This window comes from Vidua chalybeata, chromosome 1 (genome assembly GCF_026979565.1).
Source record: "Vidua chalybeata isolate OUT-0048 chromosome 1, bVidCha1 merged haplotype, whole genome shotgun sequence".
Taxonomy (NCBI): domain Eukaryota; kingdom Metazoa; phylum Chordata; class Aves; order Passeriformes; family Viduidae; genus Vidua; species Vidua chalybeata.
Window position 1 is genome coordinate 100,586,211 of NC_071530.1, and position 23,421 is coordinate 100,609,631.

The 23,421-nt window shown below is 44.4% G+C and overlaps 2 protein-coding genes across 6 annotated transcripts in view; one reads left to right on the forward strand and one right to left on the reverse strand.

The window, feature by feature from the left end:
* The window catches only part of SPIRE1 (spire type actin nucleation factor 1), a 128,293-nt gene extending 121,160 nt beyond the window's left edge, over nt 1-7,133 (forward strand). For 2 of the 4 annotated variants that reach the window (XM_053942587.1, XM_053942609.1), the window contains exon 16: nt 706-7,133. In XM_053942587.1, the coding sequence (XP_053798562.1) occupies nt 706-958 (253 nt within the window). In that variant the 3' untranslated portion in view covers nt 959-7,133. The remainder of the gene's footprint in view (nt 1-705) is intronic. The other 2 variants (XM_053942616.1, XM_053942598.1) reach the window with 2 other exon arrangements.
* Nucleotides 7,134-9,657: 2,524 nt separating this feature from the next.
* Nucleotides 9,658-23,362, reverse strand: PRELID3A (PRELI domain containing 3A). Of its 2 annotated transcripts, none has more exons than XM_053961873.1 (6): nt 23,220-23,362; nt 18,054-18,222; nt 17,668-17,757; nt 16,837-16,907; nt 16,640-16,742; nt 9,658-11,344 (listed from the first exon to the last, which is right to left on the reverse strand). In XM_053961873.1, exons 2-6 carry the CDS (start codon nt 18,189-18,191, stop codon nt 11,231-11,233), a joined length of 516 nt encoding a protein of 171 aa, XP_053817848.1. In that variant the 5' UTR covers nt 18,192-18,222; nt 23,220-23,362; the 3' UTR covers nt 9,658-11,230. The 2 variants fall into 2 exon arrangements, with proteins under 2 accessions (XP_053817848.1, XP_053817841.1); XM_053961866.1 differs by lacking the exon at nt 23,220-23,362 and adding an exon at nt 20,546-20,713.
* Nucleotides 23,363-23,421: the final 59 nt, after the last annotated feature.

Genomic DNA, 23,421 nt, shown 5'->3' on the forward strand with positions numbered 1-23,421 from the left:
GCCTGTAGTAACTTTACTAAAGCTTAACAGTGTCATAACCGTGTCTTAAACCTTTTTCACTTTACAGTCAAAAAATAATGAGAGTCTGGGACAACTATATTTCTGTAGGACCTCTGAGAAAATAGTCTTAACATGTCTTTTTCTAGTGTGAATGGACTCCTTGGAGATGAATCTTACAGACTGAAATCACCCACTGAATGGGAATTCAATGATGTCTAGTGCACAGATTCATCTTCTTTTCCCCTAATTTTTCTTACTCTAATTTTAATAATTTTTCCACTTTAATATTTTGAAGTTATCTGTTGGTTTTATATCTTATACACAGAGGGTTTTCAAAGCTAATCCAAGAAATTAAATATAAAAGAAATGCTCCTTTTTGAGGGAATCTGCTGCATAGGGAATCTGCTGCATAAACCCTCTGCATAGATCACCATTGCTATGGTGCTGTGTAGATTAGCCAAAGACATCAGCTATTTTTAGTTACTAGTAAGGTTGTTTATGCCAGGATGTAAATGTTACACACGCCCTCAGTCAGTGACCCCGCAATCTTGCCAGTCCAGGCAGAAGCTGTCCTCTCCAGTGTTTGGAGTAATTTGGGACAGAACAAAAGAAAATTTAAATCCAGACCTTTCTGATGTTATTTTTCCTGGGGCCTACAGCCAAGCTGACAAATTACATGACAGATCCTGCTCTTTTGCCTTTCAGGTTGACCTCAAGGTCCAAGTCTGTGGATAAATCACATGAAGAGTTTCCCAAAGAATTAATGGAGGACTGGAGCACTATGGAGGTTTGTGTGGACTGCAAGAAGTTCATCTCAGAAATCATCAACTCAAGCCGGCGCAGCCTGTCTCTGGCCAACAAGCGAGCCAGGTTAAAAAGGAAAACACAGTCCTTCTACATGTCCTCACCAGGAACCTCGGAGTACTGCCCCTCGGAAAGGACGATCAACGAGATCTGAGCCATGTGCCTTCTGCTTTGCTTCATCTCCATGAGGTATCATCCATCAGCAAGGTCAAGGTCACTGGATCCAGATTGTCACCCCGTTGCTTCGTTCCACTTGACTGGCTTGGGTTTGCATTCAATCACAGGATTTCCTACTCCAGCAGCTCCCAGAGACACAGAGCGCTGTGTTTGGATCTGTGCAGGGTGATACACGACGGGTCAGCCGCTCGCACTGGGAGAAAATCGATCGTTTGAAATTGTTGCCTCTTTTGTACGTGTGCATTGAAATGAGAAAGCCTTTTCTCGCTTTCAATCTGTTTTTAACCGTGCTTTGAAGGAGATGAGCTGTGATCAGGTGTCTGATGGAGAACCAGATCTAGCACAGTGTCAGCGTTAGCACACTGGCAAACAGTAGGTCCTGCTGCATTCCCACCCTCGGAATGCTCACGCCCTTGTTGAGGCAGCCAAGGGCTGCATCGCACAGCAGGCACCCAGCGTGAGCAGCTCCGGTCAAATCCATCTTCCTTTGACCCATTTTGGTTGCTCTGAGATCAGGGTTCAGCACAGGACTCTACAATGTCAGTGTCCTGGGGCAAAGCAGGTGACAAAGCTCTTCGCCCGTGCGGTCGGTCATACCCCTGAGCTGCTGTATTTCTTAAGCCTTAGTGTCCTTCTGAGTGACTCCTGAGCAGGTTTTAGTAGTTTACTTTCTACCTTGAATGTAAGATAATGACTACTAGTAGCAGTGAATTTTAGTAGTAGACAAAGTTGTACAGTTTATGGGGAGGATGGGAAATAAGGGAGGCTTCTAATTTTAACTGAATACCTGTAAAATTGTTCTCATGGTTACTCAGAGAAAGCAGTGAGTAAGGTGTAAATTTGTATTATAATGGAGCACACAGATACTGCTATAGTTCTGTCTGACAGCATATCCATTAGTAACCCCATTTTTTCTGGGGTTTGTAACTTGGCTGTAAAAATTCCTGTTCTGCTGAAATTTGGGACAGTGCTCCCTCAGATTGGGAGCGATCTCTTTTTTCTCTTTAATCTTTTTTTCATTCTTTCCCCCTTTTTAATTCACTCACAAGGGAATGCTAGACTAATTATGTAGAAGTTCCAACAATTTTACAACGTTAACTAACATCTCATGCTTTTTTGCACTTTTTTTAATATTCAAAATACTTTTTTTTTTTTAAATTCAGTCATACCCAGAGTTTAGTCAATAATTTGGGGCCAGATCTTTATGGTATTTAAAAACAAGCTAACATAGCCAAGTTATTAATACTTGAAAATCAACTACTGTAACTTTTTTCATAAATTTTTTAATACCCTGAGGCATATTTAATATCTATATAGCAGTGTATTATAGAATGACATAGCAGAAAAGTTTCAGATCTATTTATTAACATTTCTATTCTTTGAGTTAATGAGAGATACCTCAGAACTGCTCCAAAGTAGCTGGGACTGGACTTCCATAGCATAATTTTAAAGGTGTATTAAGCAAAACAGCTTCTCTGTCCAAAAAGCCCAAGAGACAGACTGCCCCTCTGGCCCTGGCAAGGCACAGTGCCCAGGCTGGGAGGCACCAGGGCTGCTTGGCTTCCATTTGGCAGCCTTTGGAGCAGCCATCCATATCGTCTCTTTTAGGCTGATTTGAAAAGCACACGCAAAAGTCTCTGTAAACCTTCCCAGGGAGTCAGCCATCCTTATTTTTTTCTTAAAAGCCCCTTTGGAAAATGAGAATTTTTGCATATGTAGGGCTTATTGAAATAGTTTCTATTTTTTTCTGAACCAATGCAAACAGGAAAAGCAGGGCTCAGTGCTAACTCTCCCTCCTTGCTGTCCCATTTAAGGTCAGGTGTCACAGCCCTTTCCTCATGGTATCTCTGGCAAAGTGTCTTGCATGTTAAGGCACCTGGAGTATTGGCATGGGATAGGGATGGAGGATTGCAGGGGAGCAGCACAGGCTGGCTGGTGGGAAAGGTTCTGCTGTTGCTGGAAGGGTCGCCTGATCTCAGTCACATCAGCACTTTTTCTTGTTTCTGTGCCAAAACCAGGCCGTGTGTTTGCTGCACAGTGCACCAGGGGAACCAGATGGAAACAAATGCAGGAAATCTTACTTTGCATCTGCCCTGTTGTTGTCGTCACAGTTTTCTCATGGAGATGCCCCGGTCATGTTACAGTTTCACAGTCCTCTGCTCACAGTCTGCTTCCCTGGTGTCCTCAAGCCACCGAGGTGCAGGGCATCCAGCACATTTATTTTCCTCTTGGAGAGGAGTTTGGGATGTTGTAGAGCAGGCAGGATGAAGGACTAAGTGACTCCTGAGCGTGCAAAGGGAAACAAGTCTTTCATGCCTGTGCCCTGCTCCACTCTGGCAGTGTCGGGGGGTGGCTCTGGGGCAGTGGCAGAGCCTTGTGATCCACCTGTGCCTTCCCAGAATTCCCACAAGTCCTTGGCTCAGGGCAGGCTCTGCTGTGCTGAGCAGAGTACAAACACTGAAAAACAATGCAGTGGTTGTACAGATGGCTCCCTGTTGCTCACACAGAGCTGCCGTGGCCAGGGCCTGGATAACCTCCCTTTTTCCCTGGCAAAAACCCTCCAAGCTGCTGACACACGCTGTGGCAGGCTCCAGAAGACACGGTGTGGAGGGCTGCCTCTCCCCTTCGCTCCATCCCTTCCTCCCTGGCACAGTCGCTCTGCATTATCCCGGCATGTCATTCCACAAGCAGAGAAGCAGCGGGTTGGTCTGTCGCGGGAAGCCCGAAGGAGCTCAGCTCGCTGGTTGCCTGGCTCTGCAGAGGGGGCTATTTTTAGCTTTCCATCTCCTCCCTGCCTGCACCAGCATCCCAAATCCACTGCAGCCATTGGCCCAGCACCTCGTGGTGCTGCCCAGCATGTCCTAGTTACAGGCTGAACTTCATGTCAGCGTCAGAGGGGGAAATCAGAAGCTTGTAAATATCTGTAATATATTTGTTAATATTTAGGAAGTCTCCATCAATCATGCAATGGGAATTGATTTTCCCATGATGTTTTAAAAAGGAAATGAGTCTTATTTATATGTGTGTTGGCTGTTATCTTTTATTAGAGTTAACGCTTTCAGCCCCCTAATACACTTTACACATCTTAGAGTGAATTACTGCTGAAAAGAATGCAGCACTAGCACAGTGAACTCCGTTCCACGAATTTTAAAATTATTTTCTTCTGGTTTTTTTAGCTTTATTAGTATGCCCAAGGTCTGTTAAAATATATCATCGGAGACCCAAGGAGCTAAAAATGCCTCTGGCCCATCAGTCTTGTTTTGTATGTGAACCTGGTTGTGGGGAATGCAAAACCAGCTCTGCCTCATGGCAGTGATGGAAGATGTGAGCAGGCTTTTGCTGCAGCTCTCAGACCTGACCTTTCAAGTGTTCATGGTGACAGTAGTGTTTTGAGGGGTTGTTGGGTTTTTTTTTTCTCTTTCTCCATTACTTCCTTTATACAGGGAGGGGTGTTACCTGGTAAAAATAAAATTCCTTTCCATTATAACCCTTGTCTGTGTTAATTATTCATGGAGAAGCTGATTTAAAGGTTCTGTCTCTCTCTTTTTCGTGCTTTTATAGTTTTCTAAAATCAGTCTGATGTTTATTTTGGCAAAGAATTGTTAACAAAAATGATTGTATAACAGCTGAACACTGGCTGGGCTGCATGAAGGGATGAAAAACTGTTGAAGTACCTTTAGAACAGCAATAAAAACTGCTTGTGTAACCCCAGTGATGTGATTAGCTCCTTGTCATCATCTGCAGACAGCTCCCTCTGTTACCAGTGTGCTGCTTCTTCCAACATTGGCAGGCTGTACTGGAGGCAGCACATTTGTCCTGCATGTAATACAGGCTTTGGGAAATCTCCATCCCTCCCTCATCATTGGGAGAGAAATTCTGACATTCTTTTGGAGACGTTTTTGATGGATTTGGTTTAGTTTTTAAACCAGAAGTGGAGAGAACATTATTATCACAACTCTTACATTGTTCTCTCTTCTCTCCTGAGCATCCCTTTTCCCCCAGTCTAGTTCAGCATCAGCTTCCCTGGTTCGTTACTGGCTGCATGCTCTATAGGTTAAAACTTATTTAGAACCTCCAGCTTTAAACTCCTGATTGCTGCCTTCCTGCTTTACTTCATCCAGCATCTCTGCACAACTCTTAGGAATGTCTGTCTTACAGCTCAGTCTCATCTGTGAAACAGTGACAGCACACAGGCATGAGAGAAAGGTGCTGCAACTCTAGACTCTGGTGCTACAGCACATGGATTATGTTCATGTTACTAGAAAATTTTATGCTGTTGCCATGTTGATAACTTGGAGCTGCTCTGGTTCATTTCCTCTTTTGTATATGTGTATCTTAAGGCGAGTCTGAGAATGTTTATGAATACTGATTCCAGCTATAGAAACCTCTTTTGCTCTTTCTGTCTGATTTTTACTACTGTGTTTCATATTTTTTGGGTACCTGAAATTACTATTCCCCAGAACTTCCCTGTAGGAGAACCATGACAGAGGGGCACTAGCACAGCCTGATGTGATACACAGAGCACAGAACCCCTGGGCTGAGTGGCACCTGTGAGCTCCAGCAGCCCAGAGCAGAGGCATCCTGGGGCCTTCCCTGTTCCCTCACCTTGACATTGAAAAATCCCAGAGCTGCCCATGCTGCTCAGCTGCCCTGGCATAAGCTGTGAGCTGCTCTGTGTCCCAGAGTCCCCAGCTGCAAAAAGACACTTCAAAGTGGTTACAAACTGTTTAAAGAATTTTGAGAGCTGCTGCTGAAGAGCTGAGTGCTCAATGTCAGAGCTGAAAGGATCCTGCAGTGCAAGCTTCCATCTGTGTTTCAGTACTTGAAAACAATTAGCCCTACTTCCAGGTGAAACAAATTCCAGAGAGGTGAAACTTGACAATATTCTGACAAGCAAAGACTTCTGAATTAATTTTTCTGTGGTAGGTCTGCACTCAACAAATGTCATGGGGCATAATCAGGAGATGGAGCTAAACAGGTATCAAATTTTATGCAGTAGTATCTTTGTTTATTTGCAATAAATCAATTCAGTAATGTTCCAGTTTGTTCCTTGGTCAGGCTATTTTGCAGTGGCAGTGCCTGGCTGAACTGAGTGTCAGATGAGAGGTAGCCCAGGCGCTGTGTCCTGAGGTAACAGGAGCTGCTGTCTGCAGAGGGCAGCGAGATGGGTTCTGTAGAACATTTCTAGATCTTTGGAACAACCCTTTGGAGCAGACCCTTCAGAACAGGCCTTACTATAGCTAATTAAAATACACTTGTAAGCAGATCATCTTTCAGACTGCTACTATAAACTCACAGCTGAAAAGGACCTGTTAGATTCTTGATATATTTGATTAAAAAAAAAAAAAACAACCCATAAGAGCATTCAGTATGAAAAAAAATATTCTTGGTCCCTCCGATGCAGCTGAAGGTGCTTCCACTAAGCTTCAGGTCCTCTCTGCATTTCTCTAACCAGTGACACCAGTGCTTAGAAATTGGAGGCAGCAATGCTTTGGGTTTTGCAAGATGGGCCCTGGGCCAGACAGTGCAGTGTGGGATTTTTTAAACTGGATTTCAAAAATCTGAGTTCAGAAATCTGCTAAATTTAGAATTAAAGGACATGGGCATGAGTTGATGTAAGTTCTGCAGGAGGGGGGCTTCCAAAGTTTGGTTGAAATAAGCACCAGTTCAGCTGGCAGAGCTCTCTAGAGAGGCAGCACTCTCAGGGCCCAGCTTTCAGGAGAGACAGCCCAAGACCCAGCTTCAGCTGAGACATTTAAGGAGGGCATGTTCCTGTTGAAGAGCTGGTGTTTTCACTACCTGTGAATCAAAAGCAAAACGAAGATAATGAGAAGGGCTTTTGAGCTGTATTTCTGTAAAAGTTGGTTCCATCTCCCTCACACCTTTCTTTAATAAAGGAAAAAAAAATTCCCAAAGAGGAGGCGCACTTTTTGGACATGGACAGGCCTAAAGCACAAACCCTTCCCCTTCGAGCTTCCCGTGCTTCTGTGCTGTCACTGTGCATGTACCATCTGCGCATCTTCAGGGACACCAGGGGCATCAGCTCTAACAGCAAAAGGCCACAGAATTGTCTTCTTCTTGTTTCCATGTTATGTGGTACTGAAATGCAATTTCTTGTTCATGTGTTATTAATTAAAAGCTCTTTAAAATTACTGAGTTGATCTCACTTTCTTGAGGGAACTGTAAAGACCACGGGCACCATTTCCTACAGAGTACAGCTGGCAAGGCTGTGTTCCACATTTGTTTGGCCAGGCAGAGCTCTGAGCTTTAACAAGGTCAGAAATAAAATTATAGCAAAGTAAAAGAGAAGGTATTGTACCAGCAGAGCCCCACATTAGGAGCCCTTACTGATCATTTCACTTGCAGGTGCCTTCCAGTAAAATGAGAATCATACCTCAGTCACCTCAGTTGTGGAAAAATTAAAAGGACAGGACTTGTGTTTCACAGAAATGCCTTCTCACTGAAGAAATCCATAATGAAAGCATGACCTGCTCCCTGGAGCTGCCATTAAAAGGCTTAGCCCATAACCTGCATGATTCTGACAGGTGGCAAGTAGTGTTGGTGGGGTGAGAAGGTAGTTTATTAGATAAATAAGGTCTTATTTACAAGTCAAGGCTAGTGATTTTAGATGAGTCTTTCCTGTTCTAATGCAAAATGAAGCAGCTGCGAGTCCCAAATGCAGTTACCAGTCCAGGCCCAGAGGACCCCTGCAGTGTGTGGCTTACAGTAAGCTCTGGATCCTGCTGCCTACCCAGCACAGACTAATGGAAATTGTATTTCTGCAGCTTTCTCAGAAAATCAACGCTGCATTAGATATTACCACAGTCACATCCAGAAGTGTTTTTTTTAAACTGCACATGGCATTTCTTTTGGATAGCACCACAGGGTACATAGATACTTCACAGCCCTGGCCTTCACAGATCTCAGTCTAGAGAGGTGCAGCAGCAGGAATGGTGTTGCCTACCCACCACTGCTCCACCTGAGGATTTGAATTAAAAGTCTCTCATCAAGGAGCATGGCTGGTCATTTACTCAGTGCTAGGTTATTACATTGTCAGTACATCAGTGCCCAGTTTGTGCTCTGCAGCAGTTCCTGACACCACCCGCTGCAGCTTAATGCTTTTGCTTACTTTAAGCAAAACTTTCAGGAATATGGGAGCTTTCACTAGGACTGCCTTTTGTCCCAACAATATAACCCTCCTCCAGCATACCTGCTGACCTGATGGAGGAAAAGAAATAAGAAGCATGGGGGAGCATGGAAGACTCACACTGGCATAAGGCCAAATTAAGAAAAAGAAAGGTTAGTCTAAACAAACCAAATTAATTACACACCAGATCATTTGACTACACTATTTTAAGTTAATACTTTTGTTGCTGACATGAGCCTGCACCAGCACAAAAATTAGACATCAACCAGAAGCCAGTCTATTTGGGTTGTGGCATCTTCAACATCTTAAAATCCTTCAGGGCCAAGAACCAACGTGCCAAGTTTGCCACGCTCTGGGAACCACTGCTGCTGTCTTTCCTCACTGCTTCCCCTGCAGTGAGGAACCAGCTCTTCCCAGCTCCTTCCCTCCACAGCAGGTGTGTGTGACACAGCTGTAGGTATGGGGAGAGCAGCCACACTTCTATCCAGCATGGAGACCTGATGTGCTGGCACCAAATTCTTAAAATCCAACCACCTTCCTACATCACACCCTTGAATTGCAACCCAGCAGCTGAGAAACACCAAACAGCAGCTTGAAAACCTGCTGCAAACAACCTCCCTCTCACAGCTCACAAAACCCAACTTCAGTTCCACTTTCAGCTCTCAAAGTGCAGAATTCTTACTCAAGATGGCACTTGCTGCCTATTAATCAACGCGGTTACAAGCACTGAGGACTGAGCACAAAGGTGCTGTAGGAAAGGTGCTGATGCATGGCAAGTGGAGGAGCAGATTGGAAAACCAAGCATTTAGCCACGTACTTCCTAAGTGGCAGGAAAGCAGCCCAAAAACAGGGAGAAAGGAAACAGAAAGGAGATGCTGCAACAGAAACAGATAGGGATTAGTTTCTGCAAGAAGGAAACAAAGTGCCAAGAAAGTAATACAGGAACCCGATGTGTAATTGGTGCTGACCTGAGGGTGTGGCAGAGGAGTTCGGCTCCAGAGAGCCTGTGGTGACTTCTGTGGAAACCAGTGCTGGAAGTGCTATGCTCAAGTCAGCCAGCCGTAAGACAACACTAAGTAAATATTTCATTTCTGATGCAAGGAGCAGCTTTAGACAACTCTTCTCCCATACCTAAGCAACACATGAACCTCTCCAAAGGCTTTCCTACTCCTGCTGCCACTCATGTTTTCAATCCCTCCAGTAGGCATGTATGGAAATGCTGCAGCACAGGTTTTCAAATGTACACACGCCACCTCTTTTTGTGCAGAGCTCTGCCATAGCTGTACTCCCCTGCCTAGCAGAACAAGACCAGGAGCTAGAACATCTTCTCTGTTCCTCATCCAGGAAGTGGCATCACTGCTGAAAAGGGGACAACAACTGACCTGCACCAAAGCCATCCATCTTATCTTCCAGACATGGGCTGCTTTAAGCTCTAAGTTTCTGTTCCAAAATAGGAAGGGCTTTAGGTCCACATAAAAAGAGCAATGTAAATATCTGCTATTCATTTAATTGCTTTCAACTAATAGACATATTTTTAAAGTAGGTTTATTCATTAGGATCATGTAATTTAGTTACACCCAAATAAAGTTTATTTTCAAACTAACCAGAATATGAATACTGAATACTCCCATAAGCTATAAACACTTTAAAATTATCAGATCAAAACAGTGACCAACATTTTAGTCTTCTATTTTTTTAGACATTACTCATGCTCTTTAACAGCTTCCTGAGCACATGCTTGCCACTTGAACAAGTAAACATCCTTGCAACATTTGTCTCACTTTGTGTGCACAACAAAAAATAAGTTTAAATGCCCTAACAAAGGGTTCTGTCAGAGAAACATATACTACATCTGGACCAAACATGACAATTCTGTAAACTTCAGACAAGGCTAGAGTCATTACCAATATATATTTATGCATATTTAATAGGAAAGTTTCTGCAGTTATTGGAGTATTTTTCCAGATAATGAGAAGCATTTCAAAGGATTTTAAAACCATTTTGTACCCACGTGGAAAAGAGTTGAAAAGGTTTGGTTACACTGGTAGTCAGTAGTTAAGAGAAAGCATTTAGAAATGAGAGTCCATTTGTGGTTCTTGTACTCTTGTTTTCTCCATTCAGCAAATTAAAAGTTTCTCTTTATGAAACCTTATCATTTGGATTTAAAATTTTCTGCTCATTTCTCATTTCAATTCTTCTGGTTATTGCATCAAGTTCTCCCTCAGTTAAGATGTGAATGTGAAGAGCAAGGACCAGTGGAACAGCACGGCCTCTTTATTCCAGCAGCCTACAAATACCCTTCTTAGAGATAAGAAGTATTTTCCAGCACCTTCCAGTAATCACTACCCCTGTCCCCATAGGGAGGGGAGGAACTAGGACAAATTAATAAATAAGAAAATAAATTATATCCTTCTCCCCACCAGAAAAACTATTTTAGGCTATTAACATCAATAGAAACTTTATCCTTGTTTGGATACAAACATCTAAGAGGTAAAGTATCTGTGTGTCATGTTCAGGCAGCACATTTAAACAACCTAAGAAGAGTTAGTTCCACACAAGATGTAGCCTTTCAAGATAATCCTCTAGATAAATATCAGATTCTACAGTATCATGGTCTGACTCATGTAGTTCCCTTTAACTGGCCATGAGACATTATCAGATTACAAGCCAGACAAAATTCAGTGCTCTAGGACCTATCAGCCCTTTACAGAACAAAAGTTCACACAGAAAAACCTTAAGCCCACACAAAAGTTTGTTTCAAGCTTTTCAATTTGAGATGGTGTAAATATAACATGCCCTCTACCTTTGTTTGAAAAGGTACATTTAGGCTGTTTTGAATGTGCTAAATGTTTTGTTTCCAGTGTTAAACAAAAATTGTTCAAACGAAAAGAGCATCTGCAGGAGGTCAGTTTAAACTTCAGTAGCCAACAAGAGCTGCTGTGGAGATGATGGATGAGGTTACTCTTCCACTGATCCGGTATTCTTATAAATGGACAAAACCTCTGCAGATCAGCCTTGGGAGGGAGCTCTACAGAGCAGTCTGCAGAATAAGACTTTTCTGTCAGTTACTTGGTTTTATTTGGTGAACCCAAATTTTTGGCTTTATTTTTCCGTGGACGCTGCTGCCATGGCTGGTTTGATCCCCTCGCGCGTGGACTTCAGCTCTTCTAGTTCTGTGTTTAGTTTGCTGATCACCCATTCCAGGGCGTCCCGACCCTGCCAGAAAAATACCAGAATTTAGGATCAGAACAGACGCAACACCACTGCTCATGTTTCTATAGTTCTTCCTCTGTCAGACATGAAACTTGTTTTAAAATCAATGCCATGCCCTGCATAGTTTGATACCAGATTATATTGATAATTTCTTAGCATCTTCTTACGGAAACTTCACTGCAAAGACATTTGCTTCACCATTAAGCCAGAAGCAAATGCAATGCTGGTGTGAGCTCCCAGTAGCACAAGGCCTAATTCAGCAGTCAAGTTTCCTTACCTAACAGAATTGCTGGTTTTGCTGTTTGCTGCTCCTACCACCCAAAGAATATTATGGCAAAATCCAGGTACTGTTCTCAGCTTTATTAGCCAAGATATATAGAGAGTTTTTGAGAAGATCCAGGACAATGAAAGTCTTCCAGTGCTCTTTAAAGTAGCAGCTAAGTGATCTGATACCTATCAAGAGTTCTGAAGTGGACTCACACTGAATTCTACACTTGTACATAGCAACTTTTCAGCAGCTAAATCAGACTAATTGAGAGTTGCACATTTTATATCAAGGTATGGGAATGTCTCAAGGTCAGAACTGACAGCCAGTGCTTCAGTAAGAGCTCGAGAACCCAGGGCAATAAGCCTGGCAAAAATCTTTTACCTGAAGAAGACTCTGTAGCAGCTGCACCCTAATGACCACAAGATGCAGCCAGCGGCACAATGAAGTCAAGAAAGAGAAAGACTTTAACTAAACAAAAGCCAAGATTTTGTAACTCTGCAAGCTCAGAATAGCAGCTTTTGTCAAAGCAAGCAGATGGGATCAGACCAGGAGAACACCTGGCCTTTTTTTACTAAGAGAGAAGTCAAGAGAGATTCCCCTCTATTACTCTACTAAGAATAAGAAACACAAACGGTGGAGAGCAGTAAGTGGGAGCCACATGGCTCTGGCTAAGTTTAGAATTCTGGAGATAAAGATTGAGCCCAAAAAGTCATAAATGTTCAGGACAGCCATTGTCAGTGTTTAAGCCTTCTGTAGACAGTGACAGAAAGGACAAGCACAGCCTCCTCTGCACACAGAGTTTTGTTCCAAACTGTGATGTGCTAATTTAGTTGTATTCATTAAAGGTGATAAAGTGCACAGAAACATCACAGTGTCCAGAACCTGCTGTTGTCCTGTATAGACTACTAAGCATGAACAAGAATCTGCATAAGCAGCTTTGAGAACCTAAGGAAAAAAGAATGTCAGAAGAAAGCTCATACACACTTCAAGGAAATTTTTGCCAGGCTACAAACATCAGTCTGGAATAATATGATAAGCCCAGATCCAGAGTGCAAAGTGAAACCTATTAAAAGAAAAAAAGTTTTACTGTGAATAGGAGCACAGTTATCTCAAGACTCTCTTGAGATGACTCACTAAGGTCAGTGAAGGGCTGACTCGATTTCTCTTTGGGTTTTCCATATTCCAGGGACTCACAGAATAAACACTAATTGCTACTTCTGCACTGGCAGGCAGTCCTTAAACTGAGAAAAGTCATCCAGGTATCACAATAAAGTGTTCAGCTTTAGTCAAGGCTCAGAAAGGGAGACTAAGCTCCACCCCAAATTACCTCAAGAACTAGGATGTTTAAGTTAATTAGTTCAAGAGACGCCTTTAAAAGATACTAATAATATTCAAGAAAGCACGTTTGAAATTGTCCACTTTAAGTATAGGTTGCTGATAGAAGATCTTAGAAGGGATGATTTAACTTTTGAGCTCCTTCCATTTGAGTACCAAAGTGACTGTTCTTCAGCAGGGAGTAATTTCCAACTTCTCCACAGACTGTGCAAGACCTGGGAATGCCAGCAAAGCACAAATAAAAGCACCTACACATGGGCAAGCTACTGCACAGCAACAAGTTGTAACCAGCCGTGAATTAACTGAGATGAGTGCTCGCTAAGGAAAAAGTGGGGGGCAGGGAGGGGGAATCATCTTTCATTAAGCAGGCATTTGGACCTTTAAAAGTCAAGTCTAAATATCCTCTCTGAGGTGACACAGGTACACAGAACTGAGATAGCAACAGCTTGGATGTTACATTTGTTATATTGCTCAAAGAAGGCTTGTAAGAAGGTCAAACATCCTGGCCATAGAAAACACTCAGTAGAAAAACACAGATTCTTTTCAGGACCTGACTTGAAATAATCACATCATTGTGTTTTACTTGATATCTTTGTGGATGAGATAAATTATTTTTAAAAATCCAAGACATTCAACTGCCACACCAAGATATTTCCTCCAGTTTTTGAGAGTACATAGGTCTGTGTATATCTCCTTAGACTTGCATACACTATATGCCATATTTTGCAGCTAAGAATAAACTCATGATTTTGGCAAGGAAGACTTCAGGAACATTCTGCACAGGAAATTAAGTTAGAAATCTCAACCAGATCCAAAGCCTCGAAGTGCCACGAAAACTACCCAGTTATCAGAAAAAATCTGACAGAGGACTGTCTATAAAGTGTCATACTGTACAACAAGTTCTACAGTCAGTCATTAAGCAAGCACATTCATCCCCAGGCATGCACGTTGTGTTATTCATTATTGCAGGTGTCAGCAGCATGACGTGGCTGGCAGAACAAGCGCTGCATATGAAGATTTGTTGGTAGAGCTTAATGACTGATAAGTGCTGAGCCTTTGTAGTTGATGTTTTCCAGAAAAAACAGCCATAAAAGCTTAGTGGAATGAGAATGTAAAAGCAAACACTCACGGCATACACAGATCTCAAAGTAAGCAGTGTAAAAAGCCCAACTTTCTTAACTAGGAGAAGCAGCAAAATGGATTTCTTTCTTTTTAAGAAATCTTATTGGTTGAAGTAGAAGCCAATACAGGAATGACAGGGACAGGCTACACTGACTAGTGGAAGGAGAACAATCTGCAGAGAGGTCTCAGAGAGGCAAATACACTCAATTCTCTCAACGCTGAACTCAGATTTGTTCATAGTTATATAACTGCAGGTACATGTCACTACCAAAATGAATGTAACTACAAGACCAATGAAAAACAGGAACAGTCTGGCATCCTGACAGCTTCAAGCTTTGCACAGATTTCCTCAGAAGGGCAACATTATTCCTCAGGCAGAAGAAAAGCAAATACAATTCTGCTACACAGAACATTATCCCTGTTAGGCAACCTGTTTCAAGAAATCAATTTTATATCCTAAGAATACAGCTCTGTTTCATTTTTATAAAGCCAATTCCATTTACTAGCCAATTTATTAATTTCTTTAGGCACCAGCTTTATATACTGAAATCACAGAAACTAGGACCAGATCAAACACCCAGTGGAGGGACACCTTCACATCCCTAGCTGTCTGCAGCCTTCAAGCCATAAGCAAGACTGTGTGGCACAAGACATGGCTGCAGCACATTGGCTGCCCAGTGGCACAAGCACGGGTTCATGGATCCAGCCTGGACCAGGGCTACGCTCACCCTCCACAACTGCAGTGCAAGGAACAGGTCTGCCATTCCTGTATGCAAGGTGTGTAAAACAGACATGCAGGGTAGTTTATGAAATCCACGTGACAACAGTCCATGCAGATACTCGCTAGAAAGCTGAAATGCTGTACCAAGAAGAAGAATGCTGGCATTACCACTAGTTAGTACAAACTGCAGGTGTGGAGAACTGCTAGCTTAGAGCGCTTTCAGAATTTTGAATTATCCACTCAATAGCATCCCACCCCTAGAGTAACACAAAAAGATTTACAACAAACAGCAAATGATTTTTTCATTGTCATTAAAAATAATAATGCATCACCAGCCACTGCTACCTCAGAGCAAAGTCTTGATAATTCCTGTTTCTTCAGAACAACAAAACATTTTTTAGTAACTCTCATGAAGTTTAAGAAGGGTGTTGAGAGCACAGAGGCACAGCACAGCATGTAAGAAGAGCTAGTATTAGCACAGTAAGTACTGGTTAGCAAGGAAAGGGTTGGTAACAGCAATTGCAAATTCCTGCCAAGTTCAAAATCTGTAGAGACTTTTTAGTGAAATACATAGGACAAGAAGACCTTTCTGATTTGCAAGAAGCTTGTAAGTCAGTGTGTTCCTTGAAAATGGCAGAACGGAACAATCTTTAAAAGAAATTGAGCTCTCTCACAGGCAACACCTCAACAGGTACAAAGAAATATTTACAGTTTCTCTGATTTCAAAAGAAACATGCAAATATAACCAATGCCTCAAGAGGAATTTTGCCAGCATTTTAATGTGTGCCTAACTTGATCTGGCACACCAGCCAACTAGACAATGCTTTGCTACCTCTGGGTCAGCCTGAAATTTGGTTGTGAGCCAGGGTTTGTTCCTCTCTTTCAAGAATATACACTCCACACAGACTTGTAAATGGATCAGAGCAGAACTGTAATTTAACTGAAATACCTTCCATTAAAAACAAACAGAGAACATCCAGCTAGGTAAAGGTACTCTTCAGTGTCTAGAAATGATCCATCACTCCTTCCCCATCCCATGATTTTAACATGTTTTCCTCTCACCTTAGGAGAAGCACACAGAAGGGTGGAAAAGGAGGCTTTTTCCTCTCTGATCTAGTTGGTCCTACCAAGTTGGCTTACACTGGCTTGGTCAAGGATCATCCCTTACAAGGATGAAGGGGTGGCCAAAGCACAGGATTTATGGCATAGCAGGAGTTACCTGGGCCAGATTCCCACTGTGCTGAACCCCTCCAGCAATGCAGAACACAATCTCAAACTCCTAACAGCTTGGTATCATCCTGCTGTTAAGCAGCAAGGCCTATGCTTCTCTAGCAATTCCATTTCTTCCCCAAAAAACTGTAGGACCAAAGTGCCCAAGAATAAGCACTCCCATAGCTCTGCTTGTGCTGAAGAGCAGCTCCATGGCTGCAGGCAAAATAGAAAAAGCAAGCACGGGACAGAGCAGTCAGTGCAGTGTTACCCAGGTGAGCCAGCACAGCCTTACCTCCTCAAAGAATATGCTTCTGCTTACATTAAATTGCTTTTAGCCAAAGGCAAGGAGACAGCTCAATAATGGATATGAACTGGAACAACTGACAAAAGCAGTATAGAAAATATGCTGGTATTAACTGATATTATATCCACATTATAAAGGCTGAAAGTGAAGTTACATTTTCTACTAGCACTAACTCCTAGAAATAGGTTGCTGAGCTTCTACAAAAAATCTATTGAAATACTGCACACAAAATCTAGAGAAATTAAATATAACATTCAACACACACCATTGACAATTACTATTCCAAAAGAGTGATTGGGTGGGGGAAGAGAGGGAGAACACAGAATAAAGATGTACCTTTCTGGCATTAGAAGATATTGTGTTTGCCATCAAGCTTTCCAGATAACTGCTCAAGCTAATGCCTTTAACAGTAATAATTGCTTCTTGGGTTAGCACAGTCCTGTAAGGCAATAAAAAAAGGTTAACACCTAAGCTGAAAAGGACTAACAAATTGTCTCCTAGACACAAAGATGCACACAAATTTCCCTACTTACTTTTCTGGGTTTTCTGGATGAGGTGTGTAAACCAGTCTCTCGTCAACAGACACCAAGTTTGTGAGCGTAATCTTAAGAACAAAAACAGAGCTGAAATCCTCACTTTCCACCTTTCATTTTTCTGTTATCAGCAGCACTACTCAATAGCAAAGCATTCAATTTAGTGTCAAAGTACTGCACACAGAATATAAAACCCAGAACATGGTCAACAGAAAGACCTATAAAGGCTGATGCATCTTCTCCTATCCTTGATCTAATTATATCAAAGTTCCCATTCACAGGACAGAGCACCAACAGCTTTCTCTGAATGTCAAAGTTTGATTTATGGCCAGCGATTAAGAGAGGCTCTTTCAGACCCCCATAGCACCACCTGGACTAGACAGAAAATTAATACTCAGGAAGGACAAGGCCTCTTGTACAGAAACAAGGCTCTCCAAGAGACAACCCCACGTTAAATCTGAGAGTTACAAGTTACCAGGATACCAAAATATAGCACAATACTTCATTTACATTCTATGAAAAAAGGCATTTCACATTAAAACTTTTGTTGGAAATGACAGAACTCATTCATCTAAAAGTCAAACTATTTTACATGCATTCCAAGAACTAATCTTACATTAAAAGCAGAATCACAAATGTTTGATGATTAAGTATTTAAATGTGGAGAAGAAGAAAATGGGAAGGGAAAAAGATTCATCTAAGACACTGATTAAGACATGTAAATTGTTGCCTCCAATGAAAGACACAGATACATTTCTAATCTAAATGTTAAAGAGCAAAATATCCAACTTCCAGAACTAATTATCAGAAACTTCTTAAGCCACCACTTACATTAGTTGAGCAAAGCTCCATCTTCTTTTCCACTGGATCTACCACAGAATGTTCCTCTATATAAGTCAGAGTTCTACTTGTTCCTAATATCTGAGGGGGGAAAAAAAAGGTTAAGCACCAAAATCTAACAAACAAACTGTACCTTATAACACATAAATGCCAAGTTCTCAGTGACCCCAAATAAATACAAATTCATGGATACCAGAGGATTGTGATCAGTGGTGAGATTTCATTGTCTAGAATGTATCAGCCACAGTGCATGGCACAGACCAGCCTGGAAGGCATTTACAGACATACACAAATTTCAGGTTTTACTTCGAAGTCAGCACCAATTCACAGGATGATATAAGAATTCTTAACAAAGAATGAAGGCTGCAAAAATGTACCGCTTTGACAATACTGGGCAATCCCCACTCCGTGCTGAGAAGACGGTGACTGTGCAGCCTCCCCTGGTTATCCAGGCTCCTGTCGAGAACATCTACTCCTACCACACACGGATTCATGGGGTTGGGGTACTTCCTCATAGCAGCTTTGATCACAGTATCCCAGGGATGCCTGCAAAAGGAAGAGGTGAGAGTTTTTGTAAGTATTTTGTATTGAATCGCAAATAATCACACGATACTAAATCAGGATATAGGTTGTGCAATATGGTACAGGCTATGCAGCTTCATAGCTCCCAGAAATCCCTCTGGAATACAGTTATGCTTGGAAAGGCAATAAGAGAGTATTGATACAAAAACAGAAGAAAAAAGAAATTCTTCTCTCCAGACTGAAGCAAGGAATTATTAATGCAAGACTAAGAAAAATGAAGGCAAGGGGCAACAGTCACTCACTGCTACAAGTGACATTCCAAGTAGTGCCCACAGAGATGGTGGAAATCTCAGCTCACTCCAGAACAATACCAGGAAAACAACCTCACCTAACACGCAAGCTTGCCCTGCTTTGAGAAGAAGGCTAGACTACATGACCTGCAGGAGTCCACTCCACCACAAATTTTTCTGCAATTCTAAGCATACCAAATAAACTAAAGACACTAGCAAAGACATCACTAGCTTCTGCTCCTTCCTATAGCCAAAAAAAAAAAAAAAAAAAGTGAAATTAAATTCTACTTAAAAAAGGATGATTGGGAAGTTCAAAATAAAGAAACAGATTTTAAGAAACCCCATGAGCTCACAGCCTGATGTCTGCACCTACACCACTGCTTCTAGCAGTTTGTTAGCATGAATTTCACTTATGGATACTCTTCTCAGAACTGTTTTTACAAAACAAATTTTGATAACCTCAAATTCCTGGGATTGGAGCAGTCCTGCCACTCAAGACCAGACTGTCCACATAGCTCTTGAGGTACTTCAGATATTTCCTTCTGAAACAGAGGAGGCTACAGAAACCATGGACTTGATCCAACAGAGAAATTCTGTCCCTAATTATTTCTATATTCAGAATAACTGACTGTCCTGACATGATAGCCTTAAAGCCTTTAAAGGTATGTTTAAAAATTCAGCAATTGGTATCTAACTTAAGAAGGCTTACGGATGCCAACTTTTACTTAAGAGTTACACTTGGGGCCCTAAATGGATTTTATTTTAGTCTTAAAATAGATTGGTACAGAAAGACACTGGCAGTACAGCACTACAAGAACAAACAGAAAGTTGGACAAATAAGTTATTTTTCTAACAAGAAAAGTGTCAGAAAGCTTTACTGGTGCAAGCAGGAGAAATAAGAGCCCTCAATTCCTGCAGCAGAAGGAGAGCTGGAGGATTGTTCCTTGTTCCATCTTTGGTGACTTTACACCTCCATCAACAGAAGATACACAAACTGAAAATGACAAAATTCTGTTAAATGTCCCTAAGGGATTGAGTCAGAGATCTGATAAGTCACAACAACATTTTATTAACCATTCAAATGAACTACCTACACCCACACACATTACGCCATTAGATGGGGATGTTCTAATACAGAACTTGATGAGAAAATGTCAAATAAAAATAGCTTTTGCATTCCCTAGGTGACAAATACTCATCTCAAACTCGGGAGCTGTGTCATGCTCGAGCAGCCTCTGCCTGATATTTCCTGCTAGAAGCCACAGTTCACTTACACCAGACCAATGCTGAAGTGGAGCACCAAGTACCTGCATCAGCGCAAGGAATTCAGTTGTGTTGAGGAAATTAAAGAAATTCAGAGCAACACATGAGGGATATTTTGTAAATATGTTAAGAACTATCACCCCCGGTGTTCTTCTGGCCTCAAGACTTTCGGAACACCTGTAGCAGAGGAATCATCCCAGAGCTGCACCGGCACTGCGGAGCCCCCCACGCCAGCTCCCCGGGACAGCTTGCTACACACCTCCCGATACTTTTCCCCTGTTGCTTCCTGGTTTCGCGAAGCTGGAACCGGGTGGCCAGAACCGCGTTCCATGCAGAAAAGCTCTGATGGAAAGAACGCTCAGAGCTGGCTGCTGGGCACACCTGAGGCTAAGGGACACCGTCACTCTGTCCACACCTCTTGGAATATATCATAGGCTACACCAGTAGTTTGGCATTCATTTTTATTTATAGTGTGAAAGTTATTTTTCCTAAACACCCAGCCCTTAATCAAGCCATCACGCTGTCGGGCCAGCCCTACACTCCATCCTGCTGGAATGCTGTTCCTGAGACAGGAGAAGCCCAGGCGCGGGGTCCGGCCGCGCAGGGAGCAGCTCGAGACGATGCAGGACCGGCACCACCGAGGCCCGTTCCCGGCTTCCCTCCTCCTCCCCCGGCCGCAGCATTCCCATTTCCGCCGTCACCCCAGCGAGACCCGGCTCGCCCCGCACGGCCCGGCTCCGTGAAGCGCGGGGGTCCCGCCGCGCCCTCCGGCCCTCCCCGCCCGGCCCCCTCACCCGAACACGTGCTCCGAGCTCCAGATCTTCATGGCCGCTCGCGGTGTGTCCCTCAGAGCCCGGCGGGAAGGAGGGCGGGAAGGAGGGCGCGCGGTGGCGGCCGCCTGACTGACAGCCTCGCGCCGCCCCGGCAAGCGCCAGCGGCCGCCGGGAGGGGCGCGGGGGCGTGCCCGCGCCTCGGCGCGCGCGTCACGCGCCTGCGTCACGGCCCCGCCCCTCCCGCGCCCGCGGAAGAGGCGATGCAGCGCACATGCGCGGGAGCGCGCGCCGGCTGGGCCGGGTGTCGCTGTGTCCCAGGCTGGAAGCGACTCTCAGGGATCGTCCAAGTCCAGTTCGTAGCCCTGCACAGGACAGCCCCAGGAACCGCGTGCCCGAGAGCGTTATCCAAACGCTTCTCGAACTCTGCCAGGCTTGGTGCTGTGACCATTTTCCTGGGGGCCTGTTCCAGTGCTCAACCAGAACCTTTTCCTGATATCCAACCTAAACCTCCCGTGATACAGTTAGCGCTGGAAAGGCGCATCCTGAGAAAGCAGTTCTGTCTTAACCACTGACTGACTGTTCCCCCTGGTCTTCACAAATAAACCCTCACCACCAGCTCCTCAGTACAAAGGAGACGTGGAACTCCCGGAACAGCTCTGGTGGAGAGCTACAAATATGATGGAGCTGGAGCATCTCCCTCATGAGGGAGGAAGGGCTGAGGGACCTAGGCCTAGCCTCCAGAAGAGACTGTTGGGAGAGGGACACATCATTGTGTATATATATTTAGAGCAGAGGGTGCCCAGAGGATGGATCCAGGCTCTGCTCAGTGGTGCCAAGCATTAGGACAAGAGGCAACAGGCAGAAACTGATGCTTAGGAAGCTCTGTCCTACTGAATATGAGGCAGAACTTGTTTTACTGTGTGGGTGACTGAGCACTGGAACAGATTGCCCAGAGAGGCTATGGACTCTCTCTTACTGGAGATATTCAAGAACCATCTGGATGCAACTCTGTGCCATGTGCTCTGGGATGACCCTGGTTGAACAGGGAGGTTGGACCCGATCACCCACTGTGGTCCCTTCCTTTCCCATTTTGTGATTTTGGGATTCTGTGAGCTACCAGCGTTTTGGTTTAATCAAACCAGGAGTTTTTCTTAAATACCCAACTAACAGCCGTGGGGGTGACACACAGCCAGGGACAGCATGTGCAGGGCTGTGCCCAGGGATGAAGTTGAGGAATACATGTGGGGCAGTAGCTCGGTTTGCAAGCTGCAGATTGAGATGTAGCTCTTGGTGGGAGCCTGAGACAAGAGGCCGTGAACTGCCAACCCTTTGGGGGTGCCAGCCAGGTGAATGGACACTGGGAGACACAGCAGGGGCAAAGAATCATGAGTAAGAGTGAGGTTTGCATGTGGCTTGGACTGTGGGGATATAAAAGCTAGGGTTCCTTTGTTGGGGTCCCTTCTCAGAGGCACGAGCTGGGGCTGTTTCTGTGTTACTGCACCATGAATAAATTGCTTTATGGAATGAGACATTTGAGATTCGGCCATGAGGAATGTGGGGTGGATCCAGTAAGGAAACCTGGCCTGACTGTGTGAGAGGAGTCAAGTGGGACACCTGTGGGTGCGCTGGAGCTGCCCGCTGGAAAGGGGCTGTGGTCCCAGCAGTGAAAGTCTCTGGCCTTGGGAATGTGACTGACAGAGAGTCGTGTGAATGGTCAGACTGGGGTGTTTCCATAACAGTGGTAACGCCAAATGCCTGAGTTCACCTAGAGGACTTTGCACGGACTCATTCTACAGCAAAAACATTGATATGAAATGCCTTACGTAATGGGGCAAAAACAGGAGACAGATTTCCTTATTTCCTACCTCCAGGCTTTGTAGAACATTACTGCAGGCTAAACCAGCCCTGGCAGCAAGGAGACCCACCCTTCTCGGTGATGCTGTCCGGCCTGGGCTGGACTGAGCCATGCCCCGCTGACTCACCCGCACCCTTGAGTCAGCAGAGGGATTGAGACAAGCTGGAAAGATGGGCTGGGACTGCACTTTGGCCACAATAACCCCATGCAGCACTACAGGCTGCGGGCAGAGTGCTTAGAAAGTGGCCCAGTGGAAAAGGACCTGGTGGCGCTGGTCAACAAGGGCTGAACGTGAGCCAGCATGTGCCCAGGCAGCCAAGAAGGTCAGTGGTACCCTGGCCTGTATCAGAAACAGTGTGGCCAGCAGGACCAGGGCAGGGATTTTCCCCCTGGCATTCAGCACTGGTGGGGCCACACCTTAAATATTGGGTTCCGTTCTGGGCCCCTCAGTTCAGAAGGACATTGAGGTGCTGGAGGGTGCCCAGAGCAGGGCAGTGAGGCTGGTGAGGGGTCGGGAGCACATGTCCTGTGAGGAGCAGCTGAGGGAGCTGAGGGTGTTTAGCCTGGAGGAGAGGCGGCTCGGGGGTGACCGTATCGCTCTCTACAACTGCCTGAAAGGAGGTGTTGGCCAGGTGGGGGTCGGTCTCTTCTCCCGGGCCAGCAGGACAAGAGCATTTAGCTTCAAACTGCGCCAGGGGAGGTTCAAGTTGGACATGTAAGAAATTCCTCATAGATAGGGCGATTAAATATTGGAATGGGCTGCTCAGGGAGGTGGTGTTGTCACTGTCCCTGGAGGTGTTTACGGAGCGCTCGGCCGTGGCACTGGGTGCCATGGTCTACCTGACGTAGTGGTGTTGGGTCACAGGCTACACACGATGATCCCGGACATCTTTTCCAACCCGGCGCGTTCCGGGATTCCGAGAAACCCGACCGCCACAGCGAGGGCGGGGCTCCGCTGGTGACGGCGTGGGCGTGGTCAGAAGCCAGTGCGTGCCCTCTGAGGGGCGTGGCCCCTGCCGGGGGCGGGGCCAGGTGTGCCCTT

Coding starts and splice junctions, on each gene's coding strand:
- PRELID3A (XM_053961866.1), bottom strand. CDS start 20,577: ATGAAGATCTGGAGCTCGGAGCACGTGTTCGG. Junction 16,908..17,667: donor TGGAGCTTTGCTCAACTAAT/GTAAGTGGTGGC, acceptor TTTGTTCTTAAG/ATTACGCTCACAAACTTGGT. Junction 16,743..16,836: donor CATCCAGAAAACCCAGAAAA/GTAAGTAGGGAA, acceptor ATTGCCTTACAG/GACTGTGCTAACCCAAGAAG.